This window comes from Lygodium microphyllum, chromosome 2, assembly GCF_053477565.2.
Source record: "Lygodium microphyllum isolate KBCC chromosome 2, Lygodium_microphyllum_v1.1.10, whole genome shotgun sequence".
In the NCBI taxonomy this organism is placed as follows: domain Eukaryota; kingdom Viridiplantae; phylum Streptophyta; class Polypodiopsida; order Schizaeales; family Lygodiaceae; genus Lygodium; species Lygodium microphyllum.
In genome coordinates this window covers 134635373-134650541 of record NC_141136.1, presented here as the reverse complement: position 1 = coordinate 134650541, position 15169 = coordinate 134635373, and the positions used below count along the sequence as shown (strand labels likewise).

The 15169-nt window shown below is 41.2% G+C and overlaps 1 protein-coding gene across 1 annotated transcript in view; it reads left to right on the top strand.

The window, feature by feature from the left end:
• The window catches only part of LOC148040352 (carbon catabolite repressor protein 4 homolog 1-like), a 31888-nt gene extending 17027 nt beyond the window's left edge, over positions 1 to 14861 (top strand). Inside the window, exons 5-11 of the mRNA XM_087698707.1 lie at positions 4774 to 4851; positions 5012 to 5104; positions 11337 to 11390; positions 12079 to 12170; positions 12260 to 12374; positions 14006 to 14153; positions 14248 to 14861. Of these exons, the coding sequence (XP_087554833.1) occupies positions 4774 to 4851; positions 5012 to 5104; positions 11337 to 11390; positions 12079 to 12170; positions 12260 to 12374; positions 14006 to 14153; positions 14248 to 14390 (723 nt within the window). The 3' untranslated portion in view covers positions 14391 to 14861. The remainder of the gene's footprint in view (positions 1 to 4773; positions 4852 to 5011; positions 5105 to 11336; positions 11391 to 12078; positions 12171 to 12259; positions 12375 to 14005; positions 14154 to 14247) is intronic.
• Positions 14862 to 15169: the final 308 nt, after the last annotated feature.

Genomic DNA, 15169 nt, shown 5'->3' with positions numbered 1-15169 from the left:
CGAAGACTACTGTGAAGAGCGTATGGAGATACCATGCGACAATGATTGTGAAGAAAGATGGAGGTCACCTAGCCCATTTGTATGGGATCCCTCTTGCTCTTCATTTCATTATGATGGCTCCCCTACTTCATAATGGTTGTTTGGAATACCCTTTCTACAAATGATATCCAATGGTGAATTAATGCTTAGGGGTAGAAATGGTTGCCTTAAGTCTCATTGGTAGCTAGGGTACTCTCTTTGCTTTCCTTATTCACCATTTGAAGAGCAACTAATTGAGCAACTTGGGCCATGAGTTTGTCTATAGGATCTCTAGTTTAATTACTCTCGGTTCTCTCCATGTTTCATAGAAAGCCTGCTGTATTGGCTTCAAAATGGCACCTATGGCACCCTCTATACAGGCACTTGTACTTCCTTCTTTACCCAAAGAAGACCGGCTTGATGGTTCAAATTGTTTGCGTTTGTTGTGTAAGGTGGAGTGTATCCTTGATACCTTCGATCATTGGGAGTTTGTTATCCACCCTATTCCTTGTCTAGTGGAGGATCCTACCATGGGATCATCAATGTCGTCCAGATCGGCTCAACTCCAGAGCTTGATTTTTCCTCTTTACAAGCTTACAGGATTTTGTCCTAGTACATGTGCGTAGGTTGCGGAAAGTAGCGGAGATGTGGACAAAGCTTGCTTCTTTGTACCATCAGAAGACATTTGCCCACCAGATTACTCTTGAGAAGAGATTACTGATGCTCGTTGTTCATGACTTTTCCACACTGAAGGACCATATCAATAGGTTGGAGGATAATAGGGATGAGCTTGCATCCGTTGGCAGGATGATATCTTTAGAGGATTTGGCCATGATTCTTTTGACTTAGTTTCCATCTCTCCAATTTATTGAAGTGAATGAACCAATGCTGTAAATGAAGGAAAGAGTGTGCTGAATGCTTAAAGGTAGAGCAATGAATGTAGCGGGAGTGTGATGTCCATTAGAGAGAGATTTGGAGTGCTGTAACCACTAGTTGGAGAGGGTAGGCAGCAAAACACAGCCTTTAGGGGTGTGTGGATGTTGATGGAGACCTTCAAAATAGTACTGGCAATTGTATGACTAGAACTTCAGCAAAATGGAGTAGTTTTGGCATTCTAGGAGAGCAAGGCGGCAATTGGAAATGGCAGATCAGGGGTTGTAGTTTCGTGGATTCTATTTGGAGCAGGAGATGTGAAGAATGGCTTGTCGCTTGGTAGTTGGAACAACAAACATAGATTTGACAGGGTTTGAGATGACAGTGGTAGTTGGTGCTTGCAGTAGGACACCAAGTGCAGAAGAAGGAACCTCCTAGATAGTAGGGCGATGGCTGAAATTAGGGCGCCAATAGAAGAGTAGTATAAAGAAATACTCATTTACAGATAACAAATACAATCATATGACAAAGCACAAGTTGATAAAGAACGTAGTATGGTTAGGGTAATTGAGAGACAATGAACACTAAAGATGAATGAATCAATAATGAATAAATACAATGCTCAATGCAGCAAACACACTATGCAAGGTGAATGTTGAAGCTCGAACTCCCATGTCTCTAGGACTAGGGTAGAGAGTATGAGCTAGAGAGTGTGTTGTCCTTTGATGGATCCTGCCCGTAAGGGTACGGCAATAGCAAGCGTAGATTTGGAGAGTTTGGGTTAGTGTTGAATAGGCTTGGGACAGCTCGAACAGTAGGCAGCATGTTGGAAACTGTTAGTAGGATGTAGCTGACTGCTGTAAACAGCAAAATGCAGCAGTAATCATGACGTGGTAGTTTGGTGACAATTAATGGATTGAAAATGCAGGCTCTTGATGTTTGGTCACCAGTAAATGCAGTAGTCTAGTGACTTTGAGGAAGTGGATGATGGCTGGAAATTGTCGCTTGATGGCTGCAGATCAGTAAACACAGGCCTGCAGGGTAGAAAACAGCTGCAAGCTGATAGACCACCACCTTGAATTGAGATATTTGTCGGGATGGGCAGCAAAGGACAGGCGCCAACAATCTGCAAAACAAGGATTGATCGAGTGTTGGGCAGCATGTCTATTCATAGATGAGTGGATCCTCCCAAATTAAGGTTTGGCTTATGGAACATAGACACTTTTTAGGACCACACAATGCTTAATGAACTTTGGTTAATATGAGTCTTGGGGTTGTAATAAATAGCTAATCACCATTTTTAAGCTCAACAAGAAGGTATAGCAAATGCACAATCACTCTTGAATTGTTGGTGTGCTCACACGACACCATGGACTCCAATCTTGATATGGCAACCTCGAGTTGTGTGCAGTTATTGCTTGGTGCTGTTTAAAAAAAACACTTTATCAGTCCTTTGCAACATTAAAATCATTCTTTTGCTGGCTATGACATACTATTTTACATTCCAATAGTCAACTGTGAGATCTAAACACACTTGCAACGTTGTAGAATGTACACTGGTTAAATTGCATCTCACAATCAAAGTAGTGAAGTAAAGTTGTTATCTTGAAGACTGAATTGTTGCAGTCCCTCTTATATGGACAATGGCCTACTGGTCTGATTTTAGGATAATTGGCTTGTGAGCAGTGGCCATCCTAGTGATAGTGTGCATTGTATAATGTATTGATCTTAGGATTGAGGTGCTCCCAGCAGTTGCTGACATGCTGTCCTGGTTCAAACTTCAGTGTACTGTTTCAAAATTCAGATATAATTTGGTCTATCATCTCATTGACGTTGTCTTGGTAAATTGTCAATATTATCCTAGCTGGTATTGAGCTTAGTAGTGGAAACATCAACGTCTAGTTAATGGTCGATTGTGAGCGGGCTGCCGAGACTGTGAGCATTGACTGGGCTGCCAAGATTGTGTGAGCTTAGGACTATAAGCAGGCTGCCGAATTGTGAGTGGGCTGCCAAGAATGACGTTTGAGTACATAGCTCTTGCCTAATCTCAAAACGACCATATAGTACTATATTGATGATGTACCGCCCTCGACAATAGGTGAAGTTTGAACCTAATGCTCTTGTAGCTGCTTGCAGCTCAAATGGCAAGAGAATGACAAATATGCAGCTAGAATCTTCAATCAATAATAGGCTAGCCTATGTTATATGAATGAAAAATGTGTAAGTTCACTCACCTATTCTTGGTGACTGGAGTGACGAATCTAGGCTGGAGCATGATGATCTCAAGACTCAGATGATGGTTCCACCACTCAGTTGTTGTCAACGTCCATCCTTTGAAGTTCATTGCTAGTTTGATTGTTTTGCAAACTTAGACTTGATTGGTGTTAGATCCACCACTTAGTTGTTGTCAACATCCATGCTGCAAAGTTTGTAACCAGTTCGACCGTTTTGCAAACTTAGACTTGGCTAGTGTTAGAAGTGGGTGGAGGGATGGAAGCATAAGAATATTTGTAGCCAATTGTGTAACACAAGAGAGGAGAGAAAAGAAACACTAGGAAGGAAAGAAGATTGCACAGAGAACTCAGAAGAAAAGAGATGCTTAGGAAATTGAATCCATATACCAAGACATGAGACAGTATAGAAACAACGTGAGTCATTGGTTGAGTGGGCATTGGCTTGTAAAGAAATACTCAAACACAAAATACAAACACAATCGTTTGACAAAGCAAAGACTAATAAAAGAACTCAGGGTTGACTCAAAGATAATGGATACAGAAGATAAATGAATAAATACAATGCTCAATGCAACAAACACACCATGCAAGGTGAATACAAAAACTTGGAACTCTTGTGTCTTTGAAGGACCAAGGAAGAGGGTACGAGCTAGAGAGTGTGTCGTGCTTTGTATGGGTTCTGAATGGGAGCAAGCATCCTCTAAAAGTGTTCAACAGCAGCAATTGCAGATTTGCAGAGTTTGGATTAAGGTTAAAGATGGCAAGAGCAATTTAGAAGAGTGGGCAGTAGTCTGAGTAGAGTCTGGATGGTGTAGCTGATTGCTGAAATTGCAAACATAGCTGCAGATGATGATGTGGCAGGTAGCCAACAACTAAATGCAGGTTGGAGATGCTATGCTTGTCTAGTGCCTATGGCTTCTCTTAATTTGAAAAGATGTCTTGTAGGCCGAATGGTCATAAGATGGCCTATGTAGACTCGATCAATGTTGAGTGGCTATGAGGGCTTCTCTTGATTTGAGGGCTGTATACTTGGGCATGTAACTTAGAGGGGGGTATTTGAGCAACTCACAACCATCCTTGAATAGGTTGAGAGGCTATATTGCACCTACTTGGGAGTGGCTGAAATCTTTATTCTCATCTAGGGCAGAAAGAGTAGATCAATGTTTTACTTATCAATTATTCCTCAAGAGTTGGTGCCACACATCCACCTTGTATTAAGCAACGTAGGGGGCACTTAAATCCACACTTAAATGCACATGCTTTCATGCTTTTTACTTTGCTAGAGAAGATGGAAAAAAAAGAGTCTTTTTGTCTCATGCGTTGCTTTCAACCTTGTACAACCCTGTGCCTTGTCTAGATGAAGTAAAGGTCATGCATATATACTATGCATGGTTGTATATAGAAAGTAAAGTGTTATGAGTTATATGGTAGTGAATGTCTTTGATTAAATATCACTTGGTGGTTTGTTGAAACAAGCACAGGGGTTTGTGGTAGCTTGTTTGATGTACACCTTGCAAATTGACTTGATATATATTGCAGGTTGGGTTCAATTTTATAGTTTCGAAATAACTTGCTGGTTTGTTGAAAAGTGCAAAAAAGGACTACGGATGTTTTGTACATTGCAAATTGATTTCTTAACATATTGCAGGTTGAGTTCAATAAGGCTGCACAGTCTTTGATGGTTTCAGGATCTCAAAAGAAGGCCACCCTGGCTCGGCTTATGAAAGTAAATTGCTTTTCTTTGGGCTCAAAGCTTGTTTAGTTTATAAGATTTGGATTCTTTGAAGACTCTTTGATAAGTGATTTTTCTTGGGGCTTGATACTTGTTTGGTTTACAAGGATTTGGATTTTGTTTCTGAAGACTAAGTTTGAATATTCTACCACAGGATAATGTAGCTCTTATCGTTGTCTTGGAGGTGAAGGAGATGAATCAAGGAGGGGAAGCCTTGGCCCCTGGTAAACAACAGTTATTGTGTGTGGTATGTAGACATGAATTTCCCCAAAAACAAATATGTGATGTTTATCTTTATGATGTCTCGAGAATTGTAGCTCACTTCCAATACACACATTGGTGCATTTGCATGTGGTTTAAACTCTCTATAGGACCATTCAATGTTAGAAACTATTTAAGTTTTAGTTGGATATTTGAATGTGAAAGGGTGAAAAGCTAGAGTTAGTGAAAGCTTTGGAAAGGGACTAGAAATGGTTATGAGAACATCTTAACATTCACTTCAAGACAAGGAAGTTGATAGGCATGCATCTTTGCACCAGTTTGAACAAAACTTATCCTTGGGACTCGTGGTAGTGGTATGGTTATCTCTTCCTTCTTAGCCCCCTTTGACATTAGGATATTTTTCCTTCAATAATGTATGCTTATTTCAATCATTGTCCTTTGGTTGCCCATTTGTTGTCCCACTGGTTCTAGGCTGCATCTTTTCCAAGTTCCATTCAAGGTAGTCTAATATCCTTTGATAAAGGTCCAAGATTCCAAGCTGAATGGGGAGGGGGAGAATCTCCTTGCTATCCTCGTATTTGACCATGCTGAATGGGAATCCATTTAAACCATAGAGTTTCCCCATGAGCATACAACTAGCAGCTTTGAACGTGAATAGCCTTCACTTTAGTGGAGTAAGGAATCTGAGGAAGCTGATCGTTTAGTAGGAGCTACAACCAACCCTTGTTGGATGCATTGATATAGAGGTTAGAGTACTTGCTGCTTTTTGGCTAGAGGTGGTGGTTGGCTTGCTTGGGGTGGACTCATGGATCGTTGGAGGTAACTTCAACAATCTAGAGACCTTAGAAGATCAGCTAGGCAAAGGCACAAATTTCCAGGATATTGTGGATAGAGAGCAGGAGGCTTGGGAGGCCTTCCTTTTCGAAGTTGGAGCTAGAGATGTCTTGAGAGACCTGGCCCTCTGCAAGCTGAATGGATCACTGGACTTCTCCTGGGGCTATAGGTGATTGGGAGGCAGCCTTATGGAGTGTTTAGACAAGTTCTAGGTGGGTGATTGGGGGTAGCTCTTGAGGCTGCCAGATAGGGCAGCTGGCAGGGATCACATTGTCAGATCATACCCATGTTCTTTCTTTGGACGCATCCAATTTGGCCCTAGACCTACGCTCACATTCGTTCCCAGACTCAGCCTATGAGCATGATAATGTGCACAAACAGAGTAGGTAGCTTTGGGCTAAAGACTGGGTGCAGGATGCAAGGATTGCAGGGGAGGTGGCACAAACAGAGTAGGTAGCTTTGGGCTAAAGACTGGGTGCAGGATGCAAGGATTGCAGGGGAGGTGGCACAAGCCTTAGAAGAGCGGAGCAAGATTTGCCAGGAGTTTGGCTCTCTGAGTGAGGCAGCAGTGCTTGGAGGGTTCCCCAACAGAGGCATATTACTCCTGATTTCAGTCCCAAGTAGCTTTATTCATGTCAAAAGGACTTCCATCAACATCTATTTTCGTTTTTGCAATGGCTGCTTTGGCAAACACTTTTCTTGCCATCAAGTTCTCAGATCAGCATTAAATAGATTCTCAAAAATTTGCCTTCCAATTGTTGAGTGTTTATCATGCACACGCTTGAGGCCCTCTGCAACTTCGTAACCCTTGCCATGTGAGCAGCTGGTAATAGTTTATATCAAAGTGTCTCAACAGTCCACAACATCGGACCTGACTTGCTTTCTCAGCCTTCCCATCCTCTTGTAGGTTTGAGAATAGGCCATTGCACAAGTAGACAGGAGGACATCAGAATCTCATTAGCTGCAGACGGCGTTTTCACATAATATCTCTTCCAAGTCATGTGTTTGGCCCCAAAACTACAGTGGCAAGCAAGCCAGCACCAGAATCACGTTGGTCACAACTTGCATTTCCCACTTGGAAGACCATGGTCACCTATATTCTTCTTAATGCCCAGCCCAAGCCCAAGCATCATTTTTGCAAGTTTTCAGCCCTATGTTTGGCACCAAGATGGCCATTGGAAACCTTGCTAGGTATGGAGCTCACTTGTGTGGCTAGTAGGCTATGGAGGGTGAAGCTCCATGATGAGAGAGAGAGAGAGAGAGAGAGAGAGAGAGAGAGAGAGAGAGAGAGAGAGAGAGAGAGCTCTTTATCCATGGTCATGTGGCACGTATTCATGGTTTACTATTATGGCAGATCTCCTCTATGGTTTCAGCTAATCTGGTTCTTCTTGACATTGCAGCTCCTTGGCTGGATATTGTTCGTTCCACTCTAGCTATTCTTTCCGAGTGATATTTCTGTGTTAGTAGACTTTTAAGTGTATTGCTGACCTGATGGTCTGATGTAAAAATGTGAGACTTATATCCTTTGTGTTTGGTTGGCTTGAAGGCCGGATGTAAATATTCCAACATTAATATACACTTATTCACGAGAGAGAGAGAGCTCTTGTAAGTACGTAACAAAGCTGAATAGATTGATGTGATAGATGTTGATGAAAGTACAAGTGATAGGGCTTGAATATATAGGCTAAAGTATCCTCTCCTTTAGGTTATGGGTGGTTGAACCCATGGCACAAAATATATGGAAAAGGAAAAGGGAAGGTCTTACCTCTAAGAGGCAATGTCTAATCCTGTATAATTATTTTGGAAAGGACATACATAAATGAGAGAGGTGCATCATGAGGAAGGTCATGACATTGTGTACCAAAAAGCTCAGGGACTCGAAGTAAGGCATGGTTTAGAGGTACGTGTGCATGGCTTGAAGGTTGATCAAAAGCTAGCGTGGCTTAAAGGCACTAAGCACATGACTAGAGGCCAAACACATGGGTATAGCTTTTGGGATTAACTCAGAGGTCATGCGGAAGTGGTTACAATCCCTCCTAAAATATAGCTCCTAATTGAATTATAAAAGAAAAGTATAAATCGTTTTGGTTAAAAATCCGAGCAGAGTATCCCCCACAATAAATAGATGTGTTTGGAAAGGTCTTAACACATGCATTGGCATGGTCAATGTCTAAGTCCAAAATACTTTATTTATTTATTTATGTTCTAATTCTAAAGACATATTGATAGGGTTCAGCATTGCCAAGAGATAATGATTAAACAGATACATTGAGAGCTTTCTCAAAAGTGGTAGGTGGCTCATCAGAGTCACTATTTGATAAGGTATTAGTAGCGACATATTGGGTGTGTTGCTTGCCTTGTTGCTTGTCTTTCTTCTTGTAGCATTGGTTAATAGTGTGGCCAATACACTTGTAGTATCGACCCTTGGGCAGTGGTTTCTTGATGTAGAAGGCTATTGGTGCTATGTCAACATTTTTGTTGCGCCTCTCGTCATCCAAAAGGATGGCGAGTATTTCTTCATATTTCATCTCTTGAGCCATCTTGAAAGCTGCCACAGTTTCATGGAATCGTGCTTCTTTCATCAAGCTATTAAGAAGTACAACCTTTTTATCATCATCATCCAGATGGCTATTGAGAGTGGGCAATTGTTGGTAAAGAAGACATAAATGATCGAGATGCTACTTAAGAGTCTTCGAAGGATTTTAGGAGATACCAAACAATTGCATCTTCACAAATAATTTGGAATTATTAATATCTCCCCAAATGTGGTTTGAAGGCCATCCCATATCTCTTTTGCCATTTTTGTAAGATCAAGGTGATGAAGAAGGTTGTCAGAGAGGCCGAGCTCGATGATGGCGAGTGCACTTTTGTTCTTCTTGAGCCATTCTTGATGAGGTTGTGCATTGCTCCAAATGTGCTCTAGCTCGTTAGTGGAGACGACTCTCCATGCGCCTTCTTGCATAAGTATGAGTTTTATCTTTGTCTTCCAAATGGGGAACTTGATACCCGAGAATTTTTCAATTGTGATGCCATATCTTGACATCTTGATGGTGGATGCCATGGAGAGAGCTCAAGTTGAAAAAGGGTGAAATGTTGATGATGAAATTTGAAGAAAGTAGGCTCAAATTTGAAAAACCCCAAATTTTATGAAGGAGATTTTACGAATTTTGGATCACAGTTGAAAAACCTCCAAATTTTGGAGAAATTGGGTTCCTATTGGAAAGGCCCAATTTGCACATGAACAGCCCTTAAGAATCCAACGTTTAAAGTTTACTTAAAGCTTTAGTTTTGGGCTTATGTGGTACAAATCGATGGGCTGGTGACAATCGAGATGTGGCAGATCGATGTGATATGGTGCTCAATAGATGACAGGATGGAGCCAATAAGACAAGACATGGCTTGGCGATTATCCTGGATGCACCAGGTTGACAGATTGTGCGGGTTATGTCCCTCTGACCAGGGCTTAGGGAACACGGACAGGGTTGTTGAGCATGTCTCACATGGTGCAGGGAACACAAATGGGGCTGTTGAGCACGTGTGACCAGGGCACAGGGTGCAGGGAACACGGCCAGACTAGCAGGGGCTCGATGGCCAGGACAATGCCTCCTATGCTTCTTCTACTTCATCTGCTGTTGCAGCAACAGTCATGGGCTGCAGACCCTCGTTGGACAGATAAGACCCGCTGCAATACCACTGTTAGGTATGGATCTCACTTGTGTGGCCAGCAGGCTATGGAGGGTGAAGCTCCATGATATGAGAGAGAGAGAGAGAGAGAGAGAGAGAGAGAGCTCTCTTGCAAGTACACAACAAAGTTGAATATATTGATGTGATAGATGTTGATGAAAGTACAAGTGATAGGGTTTGAACATATAGGCTGAGATATCCACCTACAGCTTTGATCCTTATTTAATGCTAAGTGGTGTAAAAGGTGTTCACACCTAAACACACATTTACATGCAATAATGTGTGTCCACACACAGGGATCAATAAATTTAATAAACCTTGGAAGGATAGTTGCTACTTAATTGCAAGGAGTTCAGAAACAGGAAATAGTGGAGTTGCAAAACAAAGTTTCAGTCTCAAGCCAAACCAAGATCCCAAAATTTTTGGTACACACATATAACACACACATACCATGAAGTTGGAACAATGATGTCTCGAGGGTAAAAGTGGTTGTTCCCTTGGGCCCCTCCTATAGAGGTTTGTGGAAACTTTCCTACCAAAACTCTCAATTTTATGGGGCTATGTGAGAGGTGAATAAATTGCACAATCATTTTGTAGTTCAAAAACATCTTATTCTATTCCAAATTGCCTTGTATTTTTAGAGATATGACTCAAACATTTTAAACAATGGGATTCGTAAAATGAAACGTTTAAAGAAACATGTCATGCTTCTCAAATATCTAGGAAACGGGTGCTAATTGTGTCATGTGACAACTTCGTGAAGAATAGTATTGCTTGAAGCTTCTCATTGGAACACATCTAATTGCCGCATTGTGTGTTACCAACCCTTTTTTCTAATAGGAAATAAGAAAAAAAAAAGATCATATTGGTGTTAAAGAACTGACCATATATTGATATATCTTAAGAAAGCCTGGTATGTAGTATAAAATAGTATGTTAATGGGATTGTAATTGGTACTTAAATGTACAATCGAAGGTTGTAAACGTGGATAGAATTTTATTTAGCTTTAAGGTTTTCATCTAGGGTAAGCTCAGTCTAATCACTCCAGCTGGTTGGGGTTTGGAAATAAAGTGAGAGTTGGCCACCTTATGTTATTGCACTCCTTATACGTTTGGTTTTATGGGCAAGTTTAGATGAAGCATGATGTTTCAAACATGAATCAAAAAATTGTGTCAAAGAAAAAGTTTCTTAGCCACAGACTGGTTAGCTTTATGCTAGTGTTTCCTAAGACAGTTGGTTCAACTCTAGATTTTAGTCTCATTCAATTGGCCCAAGTAGATGCTTATTCTTTTAGGAGTATGTGGGATCATAATCGGTCAATTGTGGGGCGGGGCAAAAGGGATGTGGTAAAACAAAATGGCCACTGCTTGTGTTTTTCTCCATTCTGAGAAAATTCATACATACTGGGAAAATGAAAACTCATACAAATTAGGTGAATTTAGGATCCTTAATCTACATCGCTTTGAAACCTGTAAAGAAAAGAGAATAGATGAAAGTTAGCATAATCTATGATTCAGATCCTGGCTTAAGATACACGCCTAATGTACTGGTCTCAAATTACACTTCTGAACTTCAATTTTATTGGACAGGAATCTGATGTTTTTTCTTAGGTTTTATCTATTCCCCTTTAAGCTAACCAAGCTTTTCTAGGTAGACTAATACCCTTCAGGTATGTTTTGGATACTAAATAATACAACTTTCTTTTCTGACCAGGCTCTTACATTGACTATTGTATACAGGCCAATACACATGTCCATGCTAATCCAGAGCTGAAGGATGTAAAACTATGGCAGGTTGGTATATACTATAAGTTCTTAAAGAACAGGTTGATCTTGATGTAATCATTCAAAGCATTTAGATAATTCAGTCAATGGTAGGATAATGTCACCCTCTGCAGTTCAGAAAATTAGTTAACCATGCACATGCACAGATAAATGCTCACATTTTGCATGCATGAATATGCATGCCTGATCTTATGCTTGAGAATCTTGACCTCATTCTTGCTTTGCAGGTAGATATGTGTGCATGTGTACATTGTGTGTTGCTCAACAACACTACAGCACAGTTGCTCACTTAAACCCTTTGCATTTTTAACATGTAACCCTCCACCTCTGAAGCAAACAGGGTTTTGTAATCTTTCTATCTGGTCCTTCATGGTGGGTTTTCACTCCATTGGGTTTTCCCACACACTAAACTATTACAACAAAGCAGTGTGCATGAGTCCATATGCACATTCCTAGAAAGCCTTATACCAGAGGGCTATCTATTTGCCGATCTGGTGTGTAAATCCAAGTCACATGTGACTTAAGGTGGGAGAAGGTGCCCAAGTCCCATATATTATGTAAAGTGGCTTAAGAGAGTTGATCTGCACTATGGTGAATGTTTTTCCTCATGTCTATATATTCTGTTCAAGTTCTTGATAGTAGAAGCTAGTGTTTCTGTTATGTATCTGGGACTAACTTTTGGGGATTAATGTTGAAGGTCAATACTCTCTTGAAGGGGCTTGAGAAAATTGCTGCAAGTGCAGATATTCCTATGATCGTGTGTGGTGATTTTAATTCTACACCTGGCAGGTTTGTATATCCGGATTTGTATTATAATGTTCTCTATTCATATGGTTTTCTATTGGATGTTCATGGTGTTTTTTGACGGTTGTGGACAGTGCTCCCCATGCCCTATTGGCAACAGGAAGAGTAGATCCAACACACCCTGACCTGGCTATTGATCCTCTCGGAATTCTACGGCCTGCAAGTAAACTGACTCATCATCTTCCCTTGGTAGGTCATGCTTTATTTTAAGTTGTTTTGTTATTCATGTTCTCAGAGGTGTTTTTTTTTGTTGGCTTTTGCGGGGGGACATCACTTTAAGTTGTTTTGTTATTCATGTTCTCGGAGATATTTCGGGCCGGGGGGGTGGGGGTTGGGGACATCACTTTCACTGCTTGTAAAAAGTCTGAGGCTGAACTTTTAAGGTTGAACTTGAAGCTTCCTAATACACTAGAGACCATTGCAATTTTATAGAGTGGAGTTCCAGCTCCTGGGTGCGTCCACTAGTGGATAGTTTCCCTCGCCCACCGCCCCTGGTACACTGTATAACCATTTGATGATAACTGCAATCTTTTGTACTCTCCTATACTCCTATGCCACCCCAACTGATAGATTGAGCTCCCTATTTTTTAGGCCACTTCCCTATTCCCTTCAATCATTCTTATTTCTTCATCAACCATTGACATCAGCAACAATTGAATGAAGTGAGCTTTCATCCTAATCAGGTGGGGCATGAGTTGCGGGTTGTGCTTCAGATTTCTTCATGAGTGTGATAGTAGGTGGTGTGAGTGACCAGTCCTTTTTCAGTTAAATTGAGAGGTGAGATGTGAATTCATTGATGCACTTGTTGATGGGCCTCTCTCACAGACGCACTCATTTGTGTTGTGCATTGCACTGGAAATTTTTGTCAAAGCAGTGTTCAAATGCTATTGGAATTGTGGCTGCTTACTGTTGAAGCATGAGCATAATGCTTAGCTATAAGTTACCCTAGTGTCGTATTTTCAAAGGTGGAGAGTGCAGTGGCTAGGATCTTATGGGAATACTCTTAAGTCAAAGAGACTTAGGTTTCAAACTGAGAGGTGAGGTGTGAAACAATTGATGCACTTATTGATGGGTCTCTCTCTCACAGATGCATTCATGAGAGAGAGAGAGAGAGAGAGAGAGAGAGAGAGAGAGAGAGAGAGAGAGAGAGAGAGAGAGAGAGAGAGAGAGTCTCTTCGGATACATCTGATAAAACCCGTGCGCAAGGATAACATGTACAAATAGAGAGAGAGAGAGAGAGAGAGAGAGAGAGAGAGAGAGAGAGAGAGCGAGAGATCCTTATCAATGCCAATGATATTTCATGTCACTTTGAGTATACATCATGCTCCTATGGTTTGCAGGAGAACTTTCTTTTTAGTGTTTTGGTGCAAGACTATTGAATGCCTTGAGAGTTGAGTTTTCATTGTTATTGTTTTCTTTCCAAGTGCTTTTCGAGAGGGGAAAAGTTATTCTGCACTGTTATTTGGCTTCCAGTGCTTCTTGAAATCAAATGATGAAAGTAGTATTACGTAGAGCACACTAGAATTTCAGAAGTGCGATCTCTATCATTCCATTTCTTTACCTATTTTTCAGCCCATTTCTTTTTCTATTTCTTTTCTCCTATATGTGGGCTACTGGCGAGATAAGGGCAGGGGGATTGTTATGCACTCCATCAGTAGTGAATTTACTCCTGCTGGATAGAAAGTTTTAAAGTCCTTTAGAACTTTTAAAGTAAGCACGTTGGGTTTTGTCTATACTTGGACACTTCTGTGAGTCATAAGGACATGCATTCAAGGCATTTATTTTCTGTCATCTAAAGGACTTGCATATGAAATTGACAGGTTAGTGCTTATGCATCCTTCGCACATATCCCTGCTGTCCGGTCAAGCTTTGAGCAACAGCAGAGGATGGATGTGAGCAATGGTGAACCATTGTTTACAAACTGTTCCAGGGAGTTCCTTGGCACTCTTGACTACATTTTCTACACAGGTGAGTTTTCTGCAGGCTGTCATCTTGTGTAGTGTTTAAAGCAAGTGTATGGAGATGGCCAAACTTATCTATGCCTGATTTGCTTGTATGCCAGTGGATTCATTATCTGTAGAGGGCCTTCTGGAGCTGCTGGATGAAGACAGCATACGTAAAGACACAGCTCTTCCATCTCCAGAATGGTCATCAGACCACATAGCCTTGCTTGCAAAGTTTCGAATCAAGCATCGTCTACACTGATTGGATCACCATTCAGAATTGTACCTTGTAATCTCTGCGACAACTGTGGCATAATTTTTGAGTGACGGGTGGAAACACCCTGTGTAAAACAGGCTTATTACCTGCTCCTTCCCTTGCCATTTCATAGCAATCCATCACAGGCCTTATAACAGGGGGACTTGTGAGATAGTCAGACCAGCCATTTTCAGCCCATCATAGGATAGGATCACTAAGCTTGAAAAAAGTGTAAAGGAGCACATTGCATTTCAACCAGAGGGCTGGCCAAAAAGGAACCACAGCAATTGAGGCGGAGTGCAGTAGTAATACTGCAGAGTCATGCAATTTTTTTGTCAATCCCCTTTATGAAGGGCTGATGATTCTCAAAATTTATGCTCCTTTTGTCACTCAGCTAAGCCATGTGTATGTACTCTTACAAAGGCGCTCAGTCTGTAAAGGAAACTTGTCTATCAATCAACATGCTCCCATTTGTTCCAATAATCTTTTCTCACAGGTTTGAGTCCATATGTATCACAAGTGGGGATCTAGTAATAGAGTAAGGTGATCTAGTAATAGCTGGTACGATCTGTTTCTTGGTAGTTGCATTCACCGTGGACCCTCAAAATGATGGATTCCAGTCTTGTTCATAGGAGCATCTGTACTGTGGTATGGGTCTTGTGTAGGGTCGGCTGTGGCATTTATTGGGGGGATCTTCATCTATGAAATGGGGTTCAACCTTGACCTTCTATGTTTCCCATTATTGCTCATAGTTTGAGGGGGTGGCGCGGATGGATGTTGGGTCC